This window comes from Physella acuta, unplaced genomic scaffold (assembly GCF_028476545.2).
Source record: "Physella acuta isolate Inbredline_101_S28 unplaced genomic scaffold, ASM2847654v3 ptg000283l, whole genome shotgun sequence".
NCBI lineage: Eukaryota > Metazoa > Mollusca > Gastropoda > Physidae > Physella > Physella acuta.
Window position 1 is genome coordinate 536,751 of NW_026731802.1, and position 22,565 is coordinate 559,315.

The 22,565-nt window shown below is 37.0% G+C and overlaps 1 protein-coding gene across 1 annotated transcript; it reads left to right on the top strand.

Annotated features, from left to right (window-relative positions):
• The first annotated feature begins 1,533 nt into the window (after positions 1-1,533).
• On the top strand, positions 1,534-22,556 carry LOC131939555 (transmembrane protein 39A). Its single transcript, XM_059297942.1, has 11 exons — positions 1,534-1,659; positions 5,663-5,764; positions 6,123-6,324; positions 6,872-6,955; positions 11,468-11,610; positions 12,497-12,623; positions 13,048-13,209; positions 16,348-16,377; positions 19,927-20,111; positions 20,981-21,101; positions 22,314-22,556. The coding sequence occupies exons 2-11, from the start codon at positions 5,685-5,687 to the stop codon at positions 22,536-22,538; spliced, it is 1,359 nt and encodes a 452-aa protein (XP_059153925.1). The 5' UTR covers positions 1,534-1,659; positions 5,663-5,684; the 3' UTR covers positions 22,539-22,556.
• The last annotated feature ends 9 nt before the right edge of the window (positions 22,557-22,565 follow it).

Here is a 22,565-nt window from a genome sequence, read left to right on the forward strand (position 1 = left end):
ATAAGTCGGGAGCCCATTTGTCTGGAGCCTATATATGGGGGGAACCCATTTGTTTGGAGCCAATATGTCGATGCTCGGGCTGTTTTGACTGGGTAGTTTTGTCGGGGTCGTTTTGACGGGTCCATTTTGTCACCTGCCGTTTTGACGGTGCATCGTGAAAAAATAGGTAACCCTTCAAACCACTTCCATTACTTATTGCTCCTCTTTAAATAGTCTATTAGGGGTGCCCGTAAGTAAGCTCATTTAAATAATTATGTACTAAGCTAATTAAAAAGCAATTGCTTCTCTTAATTATTATTATTTTTTAAAAATTGCATACTAAATAATGGCCTAGCTATACAAAGGAATCGATTCAAAATTAATAATATAAATGCAAAAAAAATAAAAAAAAATTTAAAAAAAAAATGATAAAGCGAACAAGGGAAACCAATTACCAATTACATAGATATAATCTATTTTATATCAAGCTTAGGGCGTTTTTCATATTCTTTGACCGACTTGCCACATTTGAAGTTACACTTTTCTCAAATTACGGCGGGCATAAATGAAAAGACGTTTTTTAAACTTGATTATTTCAGACCAGAAATGAGTTTGAGCCTATTTCTGTGAGACAATAAAGGTAAAATCACGATATAGCGTCGGTTATTATTCCGGAACTGTACAGCAGTAAAAAACAGTAAAACTATGGCGTAGTCTGTCGAGCCGTTCCGGAAACCACCGGAAATACTGTAAACCATAATTTATTTGCCGCCATATTATTTTTAATACTTAATGTTTAAAAATGTGCAAGGATTGATTTTAGTTGCATTTTAAATACTGTTTTGCTAATTATTTTGTATTTCTAATTATTTTAAGTGTATGTGCTAATTATTGCTGCTACTAAACATTATTCTAGATATTCTTACTACTTTTAACTTTAGTTAATCTAATCGTCTTATTTACTAAAAGAACTAGAGCTGGTTGTCGCAAATCTTCTGCAGGTTTTTTCTGTTTCTTAAAAAAAAACCATTAATTACTACACTCGACTTTATTAATAATATTTAGATTTACTAATTATTGCTATTTTTTTGTCAGTTAAACATTAAATTACGTTAAAACAATAATTTAATGCACCTGACTCTATTTTTATTTCAGCGGTCAAATAAACGATGGTTTACAGTAACGAATGTTACCGAAACTCAACGAACATTACCCAATAATTTCCGACGCTATATCGTGATTTTACCACAATAAATTATATTTTTTTTATTAGGCCTATATTTGTCTTTTTAAAACTTAATTTAAAAATCAGAAAATGAGAAATAACAGAAGTAATGCTCGACGCCCAGCGTGACGGTCGCGAACTGTTTGTCGATGATTTTACTACAGAAAGCAAGGTTTAAAAAATTCTTGCCTTTAAAATAAATGAAATTATAAGCTCAATATTGCAATATATATATTTTTTTACATTTAATTTATTTCGGTTTCGATAGTATTTCGATATCTGACATTTGTAACAATTTGTTTCGTCTTTTAGTTACACCTTTTAACAGAGTTACCGTTACTGTAATAATTATTAACCAAATTTAATAGGCCTAAATAAATAATAGGCCTAGCCTAAAATAAAATAAACTCCACTGGGTCCCTCCACTGACTACTGATCGATACACTCACCGACAGGTTTTTAACTAGATCTCTAAATCTAGATTAGATTTTTTAGATAGACCTAGATCTAGATTCTATCAATAGATCTATCTTAATTCTAACTCTAAACTCTAAAGTCTAACTAGGGCCTAAATCTAGTGAGTGTAATTTTAATCTACGATCTAGATTAGATCTAGGCCAGATCTTCTTGACTCTGACTGTCCATCGCTTTAGGACTTTTTTTTAGGTACGTAAATTCGGCCCAGGCTAGTAAGTTATACTAGAGTGTCTAGTTCTAGATCTAGTAATGTGAAAAGACGGTGCCTCATTAAATTTTAGGGCAATCTATCGTTTTAAGTTTTAGGTAAGTAAAATCGGCCGAGGCTATCTTCTATAAATAATGTGCAAGAAAGGAGGCTCATTAATAATATAGCTTTGGCTTTAATACGAGTAGGCCAAGGCTATTCCCAGCCGTTTGTGAATAGCCATATTGGGCAGCCGACTGTTAATAGCCCCGATACGGCTATTCACAGTTGGCTGCCATTTCATGCTAAATACGACTGAATAATATCTTATAATAATAAAAAGCATTTATTGTGACTGGGGAGTGAGGTATAGATTAAGAGAGCAGTGCTATTTTTACAAGCTTTTATTTAACTCACTTCGTTGTCAGTCTAGATTGAAACGCTCAATTCTGACACTTCTACTTGACAGATACGGCTCACAGTTGGCACATGGGTCAAGACATGAAGACAATGCAATCTGAAATTAAATTTGACTTAATTGGATGCCTAATTACTTTTTTATGAATTAATTAAAATTTTGACCAAATTAGTAGGCATTTCTATCCAACCACACCACACGCGTCATCACGTTCAATAGCGCGTCATCACATTTTAATAGGCGCGCAATGGTTTTTGGTTTTTGTCATGAAACTCTATTGTAAATAAAAACGTGTAAAGTACTAAAATATTTTTTCATAAAAAACGATTTAATAACAAGCTTTTATGTACTAATGCACTAAAAAGAAGAAAATAAATTATACACTACTATTTAAATAACTATATAGAAAAGTGTGGGTCTCTTCCTAAACATTAGTAAAGGTATCCAATAGATACTAAAGTGAACCATGCTTTTCTTTATAGTTATTTCTTCTTCTTTCTTCTTCTTTGTTCTGAATTGAGAATATGGTGGAGGATTTAGACAACAAGCCCAACTGTGGTCTCCAGGCAGATCAGCAGGTGCCCCTTATAATTTTTCCTTGAGTGGGGTGAGTAGGGGCCAGTGTTATTTAAATAGTAGTCTATAATTTATTTTCTACTTTTTAGTGGGTTAGTACATAAAAGCTTGTTATTAAAACGTTTTTATGAAATTTTTTATTGTTATTTTTTTAGGCCTATAAAAAAGTTATTAGGGTTAAAGTTTAGTTTAGCTTTTAGGCTCATATCAGACATATCTGCTACAGGCTACGTAGGTCATAGATGATCAATTATACTCTCTAAATCTATACTAGACTAATAGATCTATTAATTTTTAAATAAATAACACTAATTAAACATCAGTTTAGTTGGTTGTTCACATTGCTATTCAACTATCAATTACCATTAAGATTCACATAGAATAAATATTAGGTGAAATAGGATGTTCTTTTTCATCCGCTATAATTCAGTTTCCATCATAATTTTGTTTTTTCTCTTAGCAAAAATCTACGGGACAGGTCTTTTTTTTTTGCTTATATGCCAACAATTACGTCACAAACGAAAAAAAATTAACAAAAATAAACGTTCCATTTCCATGAGTAACTCAAGTAACTGTGAAATAAGGGATCTGATGGGTTTGAACCCGCACCTTATGGCTCAACTGTCACTACCCATGTCAGCTAGACCACACATCTTCATGCCAAGTTGGGTATTTTTAACATTAAATCTAGCCTAAACTGTCACGACTGTGAATAGCCCCAATATGGCTATTCAAAGTCGACTGTGAAAAGACACTTCGATACAAGTATATTATTATATTTTTGTGTCAAATATAATAGGCCTAGATAATGGAATAATAAACCAAAAGCAATGTCTAAATAATTCTAAATATATCAATAAAGGCCAGAAATCGACTTTAAACAGCTTTGTTTGCGAGCAAGACTTGCTATCTAAACAGCGGCCTTCTGTAAATGAGAGTGGTTTCCCCTGAATCTCTAGCTAAAATGTTACCCAAAAACTTAAACAAGATGGCTTCTAAAGTAATCTAAAGTAAATGAGCTTGGCTGCATCTGATTAAAACATCGCTGATTTTTATTTATCACTGAAAAGTTTTAATACAATTGTTTAAAAACAGGTACATGAATGAAGGGTGAAACATTTCTGTAACTTACAACATAAATCTTTCTAAAAATGTGAAATATTTACAAAATTTGATGAGTTACCCTTTTTTCACATAACTAGCCTCTGCCAATTTTACGTTCCTAAAACGATAGATTACCAATGTTAGTAATTATTTTACATTTTTGGGAAGATTTATGTTTTGAAAGTTACAAAAATGTTTCAAAGTTTCATTCATGTGTAAAACTCCATTTTAGCGTATTTTATTCGCTATATGTTCACCTCCAGTTGAGCGTATTTTATTATAAACATAACCAAAACACACAAAAATGTTAGGAAAACACTAGGATTAGAATAATTAGTTGATTTATATAGATCTACTTATTTTTTTATGAATATGTTTTGAATAGAAAAAGTAAAAAATATTATTAATTAGCATTACAATTCCAATTACATAGCGTGTGATTGTTGGCAGGAGAAAAATCCCTACATGGTCAAGGGTTCACCGTGAGTTCACAATGACTTAAATTAGCAGCATACGTCATAGCTAAGGGTCATTGTGAGTTCATGTAAGTTAAATTATAGTATCATGCCTTGCAATTATGCGTTTCTACTTTACCCATTGCCATGAAAATCTTAATTGACACGAACACATTTTCAAGAAAAAAAAAAGTTAAATCTAGATCTAAATAAACAGTACACATTCAATATTCCAAATTTTGGATTTTTCTCAAGTTTTGACAAAATTAATTTCAAAAACTAAACCTAAAATTTCATAAAGAAATAGGCAGAGTGATTTCCTAACATTTTTGTGTGTTTCAGTTTTGTTTATAATAAAATACGCTCAACTGTAGGTGAACGTGAAGCGGGGAATAAAATACACTAAAATGTTGAATTAAAAAATTATGAATTGCTGATCGGCAGAAAATAAAATAACTAGATGGCGGCGTATGCTACGATGCTGGTCAGCTCGTTAGCTATAATTATCTAACTAATTCATTTAGAAATAAGATTACTAATTTCCTGTATAATTTATTTTAACTTTAAAGAAACAGTTTTATTGTTTCAATACCACCTGATCCCCGTTGGTACATTTTTTAAACAAATGCGGGGCAGGGAAGGGCTATGGAACCCAGGAGAAAAAAAATTCACCAAGGTATTGACCAATAATGACTCTGCGGCATGCGAGGATACTTTTTTCCCTTGAAAGATCAAGGCAGTAATGATATTTAAGGTCTTGTGATGTAGACTTAATGAGGATAAGTTGTTAGGTCTATCATCATACGTAGCAGCCAAAACATTGAGTGCATCCGACTAACGGTAAACATTAATGAGAAATAATCCTTAGAGATAAATGTATTTCTGAGTATTTTTAACTAGATCTGTATTTTAAATTAAAAACAAATTCAAATATCCCCTTCAGTATGTCTGCTAGAGCTACTTAGAATGGTGGCACATCAACATTTAGCCTAGACGAGTGTCCGCAATGCAAATGAAATATTGTCTTTTAAATGATTTGCAACTTTAATAACATAGATTCTTAAAATACCAAGTTTCTGAAATTGTTTTAGGTTTAAGTTCTTTAATTATTATTTTTGTACAGCTGCTATGAAGAGAAAAACACCATTTTTATCTATGTCAACACAAATGATATTAAGTACAAAATACAATGATTTTAGTTTTTCAGTAGGCCCGATACTTGATATTTATATTTATGCCAGATGTTAGGCTACTGTTAAAAAAATGCCTGGAGGTCGCAGGATATTTTCACGAATACAGGCAGGCAACTCTTATTCATCTGGAAAAGGATCTGGATCTGGAAGGTAAATAGCTGTGCAAACTTGTTGGAGAGTTACCATTTACTCCATTTTTAAATTAGTTTGAATACCCTACACATATCTTCCATTTACTTTCAAGGAGACCTGTTTTTTCCATTGGAAATTTTTTTTTACTAAAATCATAAATTGCTGCGTGCAATCACATGCACGACATATTTAAAAAAAATGTTTTGGGGTTTGTCATTTTAATTTTTTTATTTCTAAAACATCTAATAGAGTAATATTCTTGTAACTGAAACATGTTTTTAATGTATGCATACCTTCAATTTGTTGAGTTAGCTTGTTTATTCTCTGATGTGTGATGTAAAATGGTTGTCCACTCCAGCTGTTTTCTATTGTGTAGCCATGGCCCAGATGAGGGCGTGCCACTAGCCTCCATGGTTGTCCTACCCAAACACAGCCACCTGCCAGATATTCCAGGAGATGGAAATCTCTACTTTGAGTGCATGCTTTTTGTCTTTGGCATCATAATGATGTGCCTCCAGTATATCAACCTCTACAAAACTGTCTGGTGGCTGCCCCAGTCACACGCCCAGTATGCTCTGGTAAAACATTCTCAAGTTTACAGCATTGTTTTTATAGAGAGATTATAGTAATATACAGCAATGGCATTTCAAGTTTACAGCATTGTTTTTATAGAGAGATTATAGTAATATACAGCAATGGCATGCCATGGGATTATATTTTGACAATCAGGGTAGATGTTATATTTCCCACTGTCAGGGTAGGTGTTATATTTCCCACTGTCAGGTTAGATGTTATATTTCCCAATTTCCCACTCAGCCATGATGTCACTTTAAAGTTTGTCAAAATTTAATATTTTGTAGTACATGAGACTCTAGTCCACAGACAGCACGCCACTTATATATATATATATATATATATATATATATATATATATATATATATATATATATATATATATATATATATATATATTTATAAATATATATATATATATATATATGTCTACACTCAAGTAAAACTGAAGTAAAAACTAAATTATAACTAATAAAACTAATTTATTTTTTTACAAAAATTTGATATTTAAAAAAATTAAATCTTTTAACTTTGTGAACTTTTTTTTTTCAGAACTTCTACCTGATTGATTTCTACCTTGTTGGTTTTATATCCATTATTCTTTCCATCCGTTTTATCATTTGTTTCACACAAGAGGTACTAGTTTATATCCATTATTTTTTCCATCCGTTTTATCATTTGTTTCACACAAGAGGTGGGGTCGGTGTGGTCGAGTCGGTAAAGCTCATGGTTGCTAAACCAAAAAGTCTCTAGTTCGAACCCTCGGGCAGATGAGGCTCGTTAGCTGGGGACAGCCACTCTTCTAGGAGAGACAACTCCAAAATTAAACAACTGCTGCCTTGTAGTTTGTTCTTGGTTGGACAAAGGCTATGGAAGCAAATCCAAAAAGAAAAGCAGGCTGAAATGGGAGTCAATGGCCTCAATGGCGCATAACCAGTTGACACGTAACGCTTAATTGTGTTGGAGGCGTGGTCGAGTCGGCAAAAAGCTCATGGTTGATAAATTCGAACAAAGTCTCGAGTTCAAACCCACTGACAGATAAATCTCGATCCCCTCCAACACTAATAATTAAGAACGAAGAAGAAGAAGAAGACATAAGAGGTACTATTTTACAGACCTTATGTTATTGCATGTTGTCACAATGTTGTTACAATATCTGATAGCTTTGTTCTGGGGGTAATGTTGTCACAATATCTGATAGCTTTGTTCTGGGGGTAATGTTGTCACAATATCTGATAGCTTTGTTCTGGGGTAATGTTGTCACAATATCTGATAGCTTTGTTCTGGGGGTAATGTTGTCACAATATCTGATAGCTTTGTTCTGGGGTAATGTTGTCACAATATCTGATAGCTTTGTTCTGGGGGTAATGTTGTCACAATATCTGATAGCTTTGTTCTGGGGGTAATGTTGTCACAATATCTAATAGCTTTGTTCTGGGGGTAATGTTGTCACAATATCTAATGTTGTCACAATATCTAATGTTGTCACAATATCTGATAGCTTTGTTCTGGGGTAATGTTGTCACAATATCTGATAGCTTTGTTCTGGGGGTAATGTTGTCACAATATCTAATAGCTTTGTTCTGGGGGTAATGTTGTCACAATATCTGATAGCTTTGTTCTGGGGTAATGTTGTCACAATATCTGATAGCTTTGTTCTGGGGGTAATGTTGTCACAATATATGATAGCTTTGTTCTTGGGGTAATGTTGTCACAATATCTAATAGCTTTGTTCTGGGGGTAATGTTGTCACAATATCTGATAGCTTTGTTCTGGGGTAATGTTGTCACAATATCTAATAGCTTTGTTCTGGGGGTAATGTTGTCACAATATCTGATAGCTTTGTTCTGGGGTAATGTTGTCACAATATCTAATAGCTTTGTTCTGGGGGTAATGTTGTCACAATATCTGATAGCTTTGTTCTGGGGGTAATGTTGTCACAATATCTGATAGCTTTGTTCTGGGGTAATGTTGTCACAATATCTGATAGCTTTGTTCTGGGGTAATGTTGTCACAATATCTGATAGCTTTGTTCTGGGGGTAATGTTGTCACAATATCTGATAGCTTTGTTCTGGGGGTAATGTTGTCACAATATCTGATAGCTTTGTTCTGGGGGTAATGTTGTCACAATATCTGATAGCTTTGTTCTGGGGGTAATGTTGTCACAATATCTGATAGCTTTGTTCTGGGGGTAATGTTGTCACAATATCTGATAGCTTTGTTCTGGGGGTAATGTTGTCACAATATCTGATAGCTTTGTTCTGGGGGTAATGTTGTCACAATATCTGATAGCTTTGTTCTGGGGGTAATGTTGTCACAATATCTGATAGCTTTGTTCTGGGGGTAATGTTGTCACAATATCTGATAGCTTTGTTCTGGGGTAATGTTGTCACAATATCTGATAGCTTTGTTCTGGGGGTAATGTTGTCACGAGATAGCTTTGTTCTGGGGGTAATGTTGTCACAATATCTAATAGCTTTGTTCTGGGGGTAATGTTGTCACAATATCTAATAGCTTTGTTCTGGGGATAATGTTGTCACAATATCTGATAGCTTTGTTCTGGGGTAATGTTGTCACAATATCTGATAGCTTTTTTCTGGGGGTAATGTTGTCACAATATCTGATAGCTTTGTTCTGGGGGTAATGTTGTCACAATATCTAATAGCTTTGTTCTGGGGGTAATGTTGTCACAATATCTAATGTTGTCACAATATCTAATGTTGTCACAATATCTGATAGCTTTGTTCTGGGGTAATGTTGTCACAATATCTGATAGCTTTGTTCTGGGGGTAATGTTGTCACAATATCTGATAGCTTTGTTCTGGGGGTAATGTTGTCACAATATCTGATAGCTTTGTTCTGGGGTAATGTTGTCACAATATCTGATAGCTTTGTTCTGGGGTAATGTTGTCACAATATCTGATAGCTTTGTTCTGGGGGTAATGTTGTCACAATATCTGATAGCTTTGTTCTGGGGGTAATGTTGTCACAATATCTGATAGCTTTGTTCTGGGGGTAATGTTGTCACAATATCTAATAGCTTTGTTCTGGGGGTAATGTTGTCACAATATCTGATAGCTTTGTTCTGGGGGTAATGTTGTCACAATATCTGATAGCTTTGTTCTGGGGTAATGTTGTCACAATATCTGATAGCTTTGTTCTGGGGGTAATGTTGTCACAATATCTAATAGCTTTGTTCTGGGGGTAATGTTGTCACAATATCTGATAGCTTTGTTCTGGGGGTAATGTTGTCACAATATCTGATAGCTTTGTTCTGGGGGTAATGTTGTCACAATATCTGATAGCTTTGTTCTGGGGGTAATGTTGTCACAATATCTGATAGCTTTGTTCTGGGGGTAATGTTGTCACAATATCTGATAGCTTTGTTCTGGGGGTAATGTTGTCACAATATCTGATAGCTTTGTTCTGGGGTAATGTTGTCACAATATCTGATAGCTTTGTTCTGGGGGTAATGTTGTCACAAGATAGCTTTGTTCTGGGGGTAATGTTGTCACAATATCTGATAGCTTTGTTCTGGGGGTAATGTTGTCACAATATCTGATAGCTTTGTTCTGGGGTAATGTTGTCACAATATCTGATAGCTTTGTTCTGGGGGTAATGTTGTCACAATATCTGATAGCTTTGTTCTGGGGGTAATGTTGTCACAATATCTGATAGCTTTGTTCTGGGGGTAATGTTGTCACAATATCTGATAGCTTTGTTCTGGGGGTAATGTTGTCACAATATCTGATAGCTTTGTTCTGGGGGTAATGTTGTCACAATATCTGATAGCTTTGTTCTGGGGGTAATGTTGTCACAATATCTGATAGCTTTGTTCTGGGGGTAATGTTGTCACAATATCTGATAGCTTTGTTCTGGGGGTAATGTTGTCACAATATCTAATAGCTTTGTTCTGGGGGTAATGTTGTCACAATATCTGATAGCTTTGTTCTGGGGGTAATGTTGTCACAATATCTGATAGCTTTGTTCTGGGGTAATGTTGTCACAATATCTGATAGCTTTGTTCTGGGGGTAATGTTGTCACAATATCTAATAGCTTTGTTCTGGGGGTAATGTTGTCACAATATCTGATAGCTTTGTTCTGGGGGTAATGTTGTCACAATATCTGATAGCTTTGTTCTGGGGGTAATGTTGTCACAATATCTAATAGCTTTGTTCTGGGGGTAATGTTGTCACAATATCTGATAGCTTTGTTCTGGGGGTAATGTTGTCACAATATCTGATAGCTTTGTTCTGGGGTAATGTTGTCACAATATCTGATAGCTTTGTTCTGGGGGTAATGTTGTCACAATATCTAATAGCTTTGTTCTGGGGGTAATGTTGTCACAATATCTGATAGCTTTGTTCTGGGGGTAATGTTGTCACAATATCTGATAGCTTTGTTCTGGGGGTAATGTTGTCACAATATCTGATAGCTTTGTTCTGGGGGTAATGTTGTCACAATATCTGATAGCTTTGTTCTGGGGGTAATGTTGTCACAATATCTGATAGCTTTGTTCTGGGGGTAATGTTGTCACAATATCTAATAGCTTTGTTCTGGGGGTAATGTTGTCACAATATCTGATAGCTTTGTTCTGGGGTAATGTTGTCACAATATCTGATAGCTTTGTTCTGGGGGTAATGTTGTCACAATATCTGATAGCTTTGATCTGGGGGTAATGTTGTCACAATATCTGATAGCTTTGTTCTGGGGGTAATGTTGTCACAATATCTAATGTTTTCACAATATCTAATGTTGTCACAATATCTAATGTTGTCACAATATCTGATGTCACAATATCTGATGTTGTCTCAATATCTGATGTTGTCACAATGTTGTCACAATATCTGATAGCTTTGTTCTGGGGGTAATGTTGTCACAATATCTAATGTTGTCACAATATCTGATGTTGTCACAATATCTAATGTTGTCACAATATCTGATGTTGTCACAATATCTGATGTTGTCACAATATCTAATGTTGTCACAATATCTGATGTTGTCACAATATCTGATGTTGTCACAATATCTAATGTTGTCACAATATCTAATGTCACAATATCTAATGTTGTCACAATATCTAATGTTGTCACAATATCTAATGTTGTCACAATATCTAATGTTGTCACATGATTATCTTGAACAGGTACATGGCAGTAGAATACTGTACTGGTTTGTTCATGGGGTCAAGGTTATCCTGGTCTTTCTGGCCATCAATGGGGTCAGCTTCAACTGTTATCAGATTCTTCTGGAATACGGCTTTAAGACATGTCTGTTTCTTGCCTACCCGTAAGTATATCAGTTTTTTTTTACTTATCTTTCAATCTGCTAAATCCTGATAATAAACACCATCACTAAAACACCCCCATCATTGACACCAGCACTAAAACACCCCCATCATTGACACCATCACTAAAACACCCCCATCATTGACACCATCACTAAAACACCCCCATCATTGACACCAGCACTAAAACAGCTCGTCTATTTGATTCTGTTTGGTTTTGATGTTTCAGTGCAGTGATCTATCTGATTCTGTTTGGTTTTGATGTTTCAGTGCTGTGATCTATCTGATACTGTTTGGTTTTGATGTTTCAGTGCTGTGATCTATCTGATTCTGTTTGGTTTTGATGTTCCAGTGCTGTGATCTATCTGATTCTGTTTGGTTTTGATGTTTCAGTGCAGTGATCTATCTGATTCTGTTTGGTTTTGATGTTTCAGTGCTGTGATCTATCTGATTCTGTTTGGTTTTGATGTTTCAGTGCTGTGATCTATCTGATTCTGTTTGGTTTTGATGTTTCAGTGCAGTGATCTATCTGATACTGTTTGGCTTTGCCATTAAACCACTCTACCTTGATGTTTCAGTGCAGTGATCTATCTGATACTGTTTGGCTTTGCCATTAAACCACTCTACCTTGATGTTTCAGTGCAGTGATCTATCTGATACTGTTTGGCTTTGCCATTAAACCACTCTACCTTGATGTTTCAGTGCAGTGATCTATCTGATACTGTTTGGCTTTGCCATTAAACCACTCTACCTTGATGTTTCAGTGCAGTGATCTATCTGATACTGTTTGGCTTTGCCATTAAACCACTCTACCTTGATGTTTCAGTGCAGTGATCTATCTGATACTGTTTGGCTTTGCCATTAAACCACTCTACCTTGATGTTTCAGTGCAGTGATCTATCTGATACTGTTTGGCTTTGCCATTAAACCACTCTACCAGCGCAACTTAGCCTGGCCGAGGCCAGCACTGGGAGTTGACAAACAGGCCGACAGGGCCCAGAGGTACAAGGCCAAGGTGATCACTTTATTAACTTTCTCTGGCCCAGCTAGTGTTAACTTTCTCCACCCCAGCTAGTGTTAACTTTCTCCACCCCAGCTAGTGTTAACTTTCTCCACCCCAGCTAGTGTTAACTTTCTCCACCCCAGCTAGTGTTAACTTTCTCCACCCCAGCTAGTGTTAACTTTCTCCACCCCAGCTAGTGTTAACTTTCTCCACCCCAGCTAGTGTTAACTTTCTCTACCCCAGCTAGTGTTAACTTTCTCTACCCCAACTAATGTTAACTTTCTCTACCCCAACTAATGTTAACTTTCTCCACCCCAGCTAGTGTTAACTTTCTCTACCCCAACTAATGTTAACTTTCTCCACCCCAGCTAGTGTTAACTTTCTCATGATTTGATGTCTGTGCAGCAAAAGTCTGTCATACCACTGTATCTTGCAGGACGAGGCACCTTTAGGCCACACCTGCACATTGACACCAGATGTTGTCAGGGAAGAGGTGGACACCCTGAAGAAAGACTTCAACAGCAGGTTAAAGCAGGTCCTCTTTAACTCCTTGACCACGTCATTCTATGCCACAGGAGTCCCTGTCTGGTTCTCTCAGGTACTTGCTGGGGCTGGGGCTTCATTCCTTCATGACTGGGGTGTGTTGTCTTGATGACTGGGGTGTGTTGTCTTGATGACTGTGGTGTGTTGTCTTGATGACTGGGGTGTGTTGTCTTGATGACTGGGGTGTGTTGTCTTGATGACTGGGGTGTGTTGTCTTGATGACTGGGGTGTGTTGTCTTGATGACTGGGGTGTGTTGTCTTGATGACTGGGGTGTGTTGTCTTGATGACTGGGGTGTGTTGTCTTGATGACTGGGGTGTGTTGTCTTGATGACTGGGGTGTGTTGTCTTGATGACTGGGGTGTGTTGTCTTGATGACTGGGGTGTGTTGTCTTGATGACTGGGGTGTGTTGTCTTGATGACTGGGGTGTGTTGTCTTGATGACTGGGGTGTGTTGTCTTGATGACTGGGGTGTGATGTCTTGATGACTGGGGTGTGTACGTGTGATGTCTTGATGACTGGGGTGTATACGTGTGTTGTCTTGATGACTGGGGTGTGTACATGTGTTGTTTAAGTCTCCCCATCCAATGGAAGATTTATTTAACTAAGTAACCACAAAAGGCTCTTAGTGTGATGAAATGAGGTGATTCTGTCTTTGTTGGGGGCCAGTTCCCTCCCTTGAAGATACAGAAAGCATTTATCTGACTCTGTACTGCAAGTATTCTAGAGATGCACAACTTGGGCTGATTGACCCCAGCTTAAATTACTTTCATGTTGTGTAAATGGAAAGGATTGACTAGAATAGACTAATGTTGTGTAAATGGAAGGGATTGACTAAAATAGACTCTAATGTTGTGTAAATGGAAGGGATTGACTAAAATAGACTAATGTTGTGTAAATGGAAGGGATTGACTAAAATAGACTCTAATGTTGTGTAAATGGAATGTATTGACTAAAATAGACTAATGTTGTGTAAATGGAATAGATTGACTAAAATAGACTCTAATGTTGTGTAAATGGAATGGATTGACTAAAATAGACTAATGTTGTGTAAATGGAATAGATTGACTAAAATAGACTCTAATGTTGTGTAAATGGAATAGATTGACTAAAATAGACTAATGTTGTGTAAATGGAATAGATTGACTAAAATAGACTCTAATGTTGTGTAAATGGAATGGATTGACTAATAATAATCATTAAAAAGTTTAAAAAAAACCACGTTTTCTGATTGAACTAAAAAGTAGAAAATAAATGCTATACATCACAATAATGCAAGCGATCACTTGAACTAAAAAGTAGAAAATAAATGCTATACATCACAATAATGCAAGCGATCACTCTACTATAAGCGATGAAAAACGTGGGGCGCCGAAGTAAAAGTTATATTACTATTGATTAGATAATACTATTGACTTTTATTAGGGAGCTTGTAGAGAGTCAACAGTATTAGAAACTGTAAGCAAATCACGGCGCCCCACGTTTTTGATCGCTTATAGTAGAGTGATCGCTTGCATTATTGTGATGTATAGCATTTATTTTCTACTTTTTAGTTCAATCAGAAAACGTGGGTTTTTTAAAACTTTTTTAATGATTATTATTTTCTACTTTTTAGTCTTTGTCTGTTTGTTTGCATTAAAATCTTGCTATCGATTTTATCTTTTCACTTTTTTTGGGGTAAACGAAGACAACTCGTAAAAAGACAACTGGTAAAAAACACGTTGTGTGAATACGTTACTGACTAGAACACATAGATTTGAACCCGTGTCGAGTGGGATAGCAATCGTGTGCCCAACCACTCGACCATATCGTCTCCCCCATACTGGCCACCAGTTGTTACGGTTGTTTGTACACATACACCGCGTGAACACTACTCAGTAAGCAAAGAGGGAGAGTACCGAACCTTGTTTTCATCAAATTACAGTTACTGGGTGATGTCCCTTTTTCCCCACGTTTTTACTACAATTATATAGCGGTCTAAAATGCTCAATAAAATGTTTCCATGGATCAATTTAGTAATAATAACAATTGAATATTCTATTGTCATCCAAATCAAAGCTTCCCTGAAAATTTCAGCGCGCTAGCTAACTGGGAAGTGCCAGAAATTTCGATCGCAAGATTTGATCGGAAAAACAGAGACGAAAGCAAGTTAAAGAAAACGTGGGAAAATAGACTCTAATGTTGTGTAAATGGAAGGGATTGACTAAAATAGACTAATGTTGTGTAAATGGAAGGGATTGACTAAAATAGACTAATGTTGTGTAAATGGAAGGGATTGACTAAAATAGACTCTAATGTTGTGTAAATGGAAGGGATTGACTAAAATAGACTAATGTTGTGTAAATGGAATAGATTGACTAAAATAGACTCTAATGTTGTGTAAATGGAATGGATTGACTAAAATAGACTCTAATGTTGTGTAAATGGAAGGGATTGACTAAAATAGACTAATGTTGTGTAAATGGAAGGGATTGACTAAAATAGACTAATGTTGTGTAAATGGAAGGGATTGACTAAAATAGACTCTAAAGTTGTGTAAATGGAAGGGATTGACTAAAATACACTAATGTTGTGTAAATGGAATAGATTGACTAAAATAGACTAATGTTGTGTAAATGGAAGGGATTGACTAAAATAGACTAATGTTGTGTAAATGGAAGGGATTGACTAAAATAGACTAATGTTGTGTAAATGGAATGGATTGACTAAAATAGACTCTAAAGTTGTGTAAATGGAAAGGATTGACTAAAATAGACTAATGTTGTGTAAATGGAAGGGATCGACTAAAATAGACTAATGTTGTGTAAATGGAAGGGATTGACTAAAATAGACTAATGTTGTGTAAATGGATGGGATTGATTAAAATAGACTAATGTTGTGTAAATGGATGGGATTGATTAAAATATACTTCCATGTTGTGTAAATGGAAGGGATTGAGTTGTATAAACTTGAATGTTATGTAACCTAATGAGCTCCCTCCCTACATTATGAATGTGTGTAGTGCAAACTTTTCTATTGAATGAATTGACTCACATTTTACCATTGATTCCCATTATGAATGTGTGTAGAGCAAACTATTGAATGAATTGACTCACATTTTACCATTGATTCCCATTATGAATGTGTGTAGTGCAAACTTTTCTATTGAATGAATTGACTCACATTTTACCATTGATTCACACAATGCATGGCTAGAACGCACACAGTAATTGTGATGCATGTTGGGTAAGTCTGGACTATCAACTCATATTTTAAATTTGACTCTTCTCATTTACACATGCAAGATTTTTTTCTAATATTTATTGTTTTTTTTCTTCTTGGACATTAACTTTGCTAGCAAACTATGATTTGTTAAAGTCATATTCATAGAACTAAATTATTCTCTAAATTTGATAGAAGAGTCTTTATTTAATATATGTGGAGTTTTTATTCATTTTGTGTGTATTTTTGAAGTTATTTATATATTCTGTTTTGTGTGACATATTTGATTCTACTAAAGATTCTTTTTAAAAGTTTGACTGGTTTTATAAAAATGTTTTTGTTTCAACTAAAACCTGACCAGATCAAATGATGGGTAACTATCAGTTTGCCATCCAACCAATCCATTTGAACTCTTTTAGGCAGCAGTTGACAGGCCATCCTGCCAGACCCTAGCCATGTTCCCAGTGTCTGATCATATTTTCTCTATTCATTTTATTCTTTTTTCTTATTGAAGTTTTTAATTGTAAATCTAGGTCATGATATTGCTAGAACAGCCATTTTTTGTGTGTATAAGCTTCTTGCAGTATTCCCATTGGATTTTTGGATTTTATAGAATTTGTTTTGTAAAACCACTCACAAAATGCCATTTAGCTGACAAATCTTAGCATTTTCATTGCTGCGTTATGAAATTAATCCAATTTAAAGTATTTATTCAAATGCTAATTCAATTCATGACTTTTGCACAAAAATGGACATACTTTCATTCTCTATGAAAAAGAACTCAGGAAAAATAATTTATCTATATCAAATATCAACACTGTAATGTGTATATGGGTGGGTGATCCACCCTTCTAATGTGAATCCTGTACAAAATTCTCCAGTGTGAAATATATATATATATATATATATATATATATATATATATATATATATATATATATATATATATATATATATATATATATATATATATATATATATATATATATATATATATATATATATATATATATATATGCACACGAATGACACACCTCACATTTCAATCAATCTATTTCTAATCCTAACTGCCTAACTCCACTGTCCCACACTAGACTTGTACTATCTCAACTATACCCTAACTAAAATCCAAATCCAACTATCTCCTAGTCTTAACAAGATCTATCTCCAACTGCTTTCTAACATTCTTCCTTGAATCTTGCATAACTGTGTCATCACATGCTTAAATTTCCTGACAGAAGCCTATTTTTTCCCTCGCAAAATTCAATAAATAAAATAATTTCATAATATTAATGTGTAGGGCATTAAATTACAATTAATTTCTACTAGTAATGTGTAGGGCATTTAATTACAATTAATTTATACTAGTAATGTGCAGGGCATTTAATTACAATTAATTTCTACTAGTAATGTGCAGGGCATTTAATTACAATTAATGTATACTATTAATGTGTGGGTTTTAAGACAGATGAACAAGATAAGAGTTGTTTTGTATTAAAAATAATTTTGGGGTGGAGGGGGACTCTTAAGCTGATCACCAGACTTACATAATTTTAAACTTTTTATTGTATTTGTATCCAGTGTTGATGTTTTGTATTGTAAATCAATGCCTGCTTGTAGGAGATTGTTACTTGTGCTGGAGTGTATGCTATTGTCTGGCAATGTCAGCTTGTAACAAATTTCTTCCATAAGGATCATGCACATATTAAATAACAAACATGACCCAACCAGAGAGCACACATAGATCTTTTTAAGAAGCAGCTTCCCTGCCCACACCATAGAACCATATAGAAATGCTGTAAGAAAATATCCATTCGAAACAATTGTTAAGCCTTCAACTGAGTTTAGAGACAAAATTAATGTAACAAAAATAACTATACATACCACCCTTAGCCCCACAAGATACAACAATGATAAGGCCTACTACTGTGTGAACATTGTGTGCATGATCCTATATGGAGGGAGCTAAAAACTCCCAGAGTTGGTTTAGCTTGTGAGCTAAAAACTCCCAGAGTTGGTTTAGCTTGTGAGATATAACCTGCACTTCATTTAAATGTGCATTCCTTTGCTGTTTTAAATGCAGAGGTACTAGTGTTATTAACAGAAGAATCTGTGAACATGAGACTGGTATCATTTTGCAGGCGTTTGCTTTTCTTGTACTTAGTAACACTTTGCACATATACATTTTGATATGGCACTTTGTTGTTATATGTAAACACATGATGGTTTTTTAAAATTTAAATGAATTTTTAAAGGGTGGACATTTTTTTAACTTTAACGTCAAAGAAATAAATGAAACTTTAATAAGAAGAGAAAATGATTTTTCTGAAACTTTAAACGTAGAAATATTATGAAGTTACTGAAACTTTAAAGATATAAATTATTATATTACTGAAACATTAAAGGCATAAATTATGAAGTTGTCAACTCAAGTTGTCTGCCCCTGTTCCCAGAACACAACTCAAGTTGTCTGCCCTTGTCCCCAGAACACAACTCAAGTTGTCTGCACTTATCCCTAGAACACAACTCAAGTTGTCTGCCCTTGTCCCCAGAACACAACTCAAGTTGTCTGCCCTTATCCCTAGAACACAACTCAAGTTGTACTCCCTTATCCCTAGAACACAACTCAAGTTGTCTGCCCTTGTCCCCAGAACACAACTCAAGTTGTCTGCCCTTGTCCCCAGAACACAACTCAAGTTGTCTGCCCCAGAACACAACTCAAGTTGTCTACCCTTGTCCCCAGAACACAACTCAAGTTGTCTGCCCTTGTCCCCAGAACACAACTCAAGTTGTCTGCCCTTGTCCACAGAACACAACTCAAGTTGTCTGCCCTTGTCCCCAGAACACAACTCAAGTTGTCTGCCCTTGTCCCCAGAACACAACTCAAGTTGTCTGCCCTTGTCCCCAGAACACAACTCAAGTTGTCTGCCCCAGAACACAACTCAAGTTGTCTGCCCTTGTCCCCAGAACACAACTCAAGTTGTCTGCACTTATCCCTAGAACACAACTCAAGTTGTCTGCCCTTGTCCCCAGAACACAACTCAAGTTGTCTGCCCTTATCCCTAGAACACAACTCAAGTTGTACTCCCTTATCCCTAGAACACAACTCAAGTTGTCTGCCCTTGTCCCCAGAACACAACTCAAGTTGTCTGCCCTTGTCCCCAGAACACAACTCAAGTTGTCTGCCCCAGAACACAACTCAAGTTGTCTACCCTTGTCCCCAGAACACAACTCAAGTTGTCTGCCCTTGTCCCCAGAACACAACTCAAGTTGTCTGCCCTTGTCCACAGAACACAACTCAAGTTGTCTGCCCTTGTCCCCAGAACACAACTCAAGTTGTCTGCCCTTGTCCCCAGAACACAACTCAAGTTGTCTGCCCTTGTCCCCAGAACACAACTCAAGTTGTCTGCCCCAGAACACAACTCAAGTTGTCTGCCCCAGAACACAACTCAAGTTGTCCTCCCTTGTCCCCAGAACACAACTCAAGTTGTCCTCCCTTATCCCTAGAACACAACTCAAGTTGTCTGCCTTTGTCCCCAGAACACAACTCAAGTTGTCTGCCTTTGTCCCCAGAACACACTGTACTATGACTCATGGTGGATGTGGCAGCACGTGTGCTTGACGTGGCTGAGTGCGGTGCTGATGTTGACCTGCCACTTCCTGCCCCCTCACTACCTGCACCTCCTACATAAGAGTGCCCGGCATCTGGGCAGATGGCAGAGAATGGAAGCCAGACATGCTCACGTTCCTTATAATGCGTAAGATATACACACCTGCATGTTCCCTTGTTATACCTAAGATTTGCCTCAAATCTTTATGAAGCTACAGTCATTATTTGAACTTTTGCTTCGTTCATTTCACTTGATGTTAAATAATTTATCTCTCTCCATAAATTCTCTAGATGGTCTGAAGCTAATTAATTAACATTGTCTAGATGGTCTGAAGCTAATTAATTCAAATTGTCTAGATGGTGTGAAGCTAATTAATTCAAATTGTCTAGATGGTCTGAAGCTAATTAATTCAAATTGTCTAGATGGTCTGAAGCTAATTAATTAACATTGTCTAGATGGTCTGAAGCTAATTAATTCTAATTGTCTAGATGGTCTGAAACTAATTAATTCAAATTGTCTAGATGGTCTGAAGCTAATTAATTAACATTGTCTAGATGGTCTGAAGCTAATTAATTCAAATTGTCTAGATGGTGTGAAGCTAATTAATTCAAATTGTTTAGATGGTCTGAAGCTAATTAATTCAAATTGTTTAGATGGTCTGAAGCTAATTAATTCAAATTGTCTAGATGGTCTGAAGCTAATTAATTAACATTGTCTAGATGGTCTGAAGCTAATTAATTCAAATTGTCTAGATGGTGTGAAGCTAATTAATTAACATTGTCTAGATGGTCTGAAGCTAATTAATTCAAATTGTCTAGATGGTCTGAAGCTAATTAATTAACATTGTCTAGATGGTCTGAAGCTAATTAATTAACATTGTCTAGATGGTCTGAAGCTAATTAATTAACATTGTCTAGATGGTCTGAAGCTAATTAATTCAAATTGTCTAGATGGTCTGAAGCTAATTAATTCAAATTGTCTAGATGGTCTGAAGCTAATTAATTAACATTGTCTAGATGGTCTGAACTCCAAGTCTGGCCACAAGGAGCTCTGGTCAAGCATGTGAAAGGGCTGTTTAAAGCTGAAGGCATCAATGTAACAGCTGAACCAGGAAACAGCTTACACAGCAGATTCTATGTGAGTTCTTTCAGTCAAAGGATAGCTAACACTAGTTGTGTTCAACCTTCTCTTATTCTCTACCCCCACACGTTGTGTGACCTAACCTCCCCCACATGTTGTGTGACCTAACCTCCCCCCCCCCCCCCACATGGTGTGTATGACCTAACCTCCCCCCCCCCACATTGTGTGACCTAACCTCCCCCATATTTTGTGTGTGACCTAACCTCCCTCCCCCCACCCACATGTGTGACCTAACCTCCCCCCCCCCCCCACATGTGTGACCTAACCCCCCCACATGATATGTGTGACCTAACCTCCCCCCATGTTGTGTGACCTAACCTCCCCCCCCACATGATATGTGTGACCTAACCTCCCCCTCCTCTCTCTCCCCAGCTACTGTTCCACCAGCCGCTGCGGGTCATGAACTGGCTGGTGTTCCTGACCTGCCTTGTGGTGGGCTACCAGTTTTTCTGTCGTTCCCCCCCCCCCCCCCCCCCCCCACATGTATGACCTAACCTCCCCCTCCTCTCTCTCCCCAGCTACTGTTCCACCAGCCGCTGCGGGTCATGAACTGGCTGGTGTTCCTGACCTGCCTTGTGGTGGGCTACCAGTTTTTCTGTCGTTCCCCCCCCCCACATGTATGACCTAACCTCCCCCTCCTCTCTCTCCCCAGCTACTGTTCCACCAGCCGCTGCGGGTCATGAACTGGCTGGTGTTCCTGACCTGCCTTGTGGTGGGCTACCAGTTTTTCTGTCCCCCCCCCCCCCCCATGATATGTGTGACCTAACCTCCCCCTCCACTCTCTCCCCAGCTGTTGTTCCACCAGCCGCTGCGGGTCATGAACTGGCTGGTGTTCCTGACCTGCCTTGTGGTGGGCTACCAGTTTTTCTGTCCGTCCCCCCCCCCCCCCCCCACATTTTGTGTGACCTAACCTCCCCCTCCTCTCTCTCCCCAGCTACTGTTCTACCAGCCGCTGCGGGTCATGAACTGGCTGGTGTTCCTGACCTGCCTTGTGGTGGGCTACCGGTTTTTCTGTCCCCCCCCCCCGTCCCCCCCACATGTGTGACCTAACCTCCCCCTCCTCTCTCTCCCCAGCTACTGTTCCACCAGCCGCTGCGGGTCATGAACTGGCTGGTGTTCCTGACCTGCCTTGTGGTGGGCTACCAGTTTTTCTGTCCCCCCCCCCTTCCCACATGTATGACCTAACCTCCCCCTCCTCTCTCTCCCCAGCTACTGTTCCACCAGCCGCTGCGGGTCATGAACTGGCTGGTGTTCCTGACCTGCCTTGTGGTGGGCTACCAGTTTTTCTGCCTGGTCCAGAGCTCTGAGTGGAGCCATGTTGTCTCCCTGGCGCTGCTCATGTTCTGTAACTTCTACACGCTCTTTAAGCTGATGAGGGACTGGTTTCTCATGGGGAAAGTTTACAAAGACCATGATTATGGCTTATCAAATTAAATGCTTCTTTGTCACGTCTGTGGATCC

What these genes read in the sequence shown, in the direction of transcription:
- LOC131939555 (XM_059297942.1), top strand. Translation starts at nt 5,685, where the DNA reads ATGCCTGGAGGTCGCAGGATATTTTCACGAATACAGGCAGGCAACTCT. An exon ending in TCATTTGTTTCACACAAGAG is followed by an intron (nt 6,956 to 11,467) that starts GTACTAGTTTAT and finishes TATCTTGAACAG; the next exon opens with GTACATGGCAGTAGAATACT. An exon ending in CCCAGAGGTACAAGGCCAAG is followed by an intron (nt 12,624 to 13,047) that starts GTGATCACTTTA and finishes TGTATCTTGCAG; the next exon opens with GACGAGGCACCTTTAGGCCA.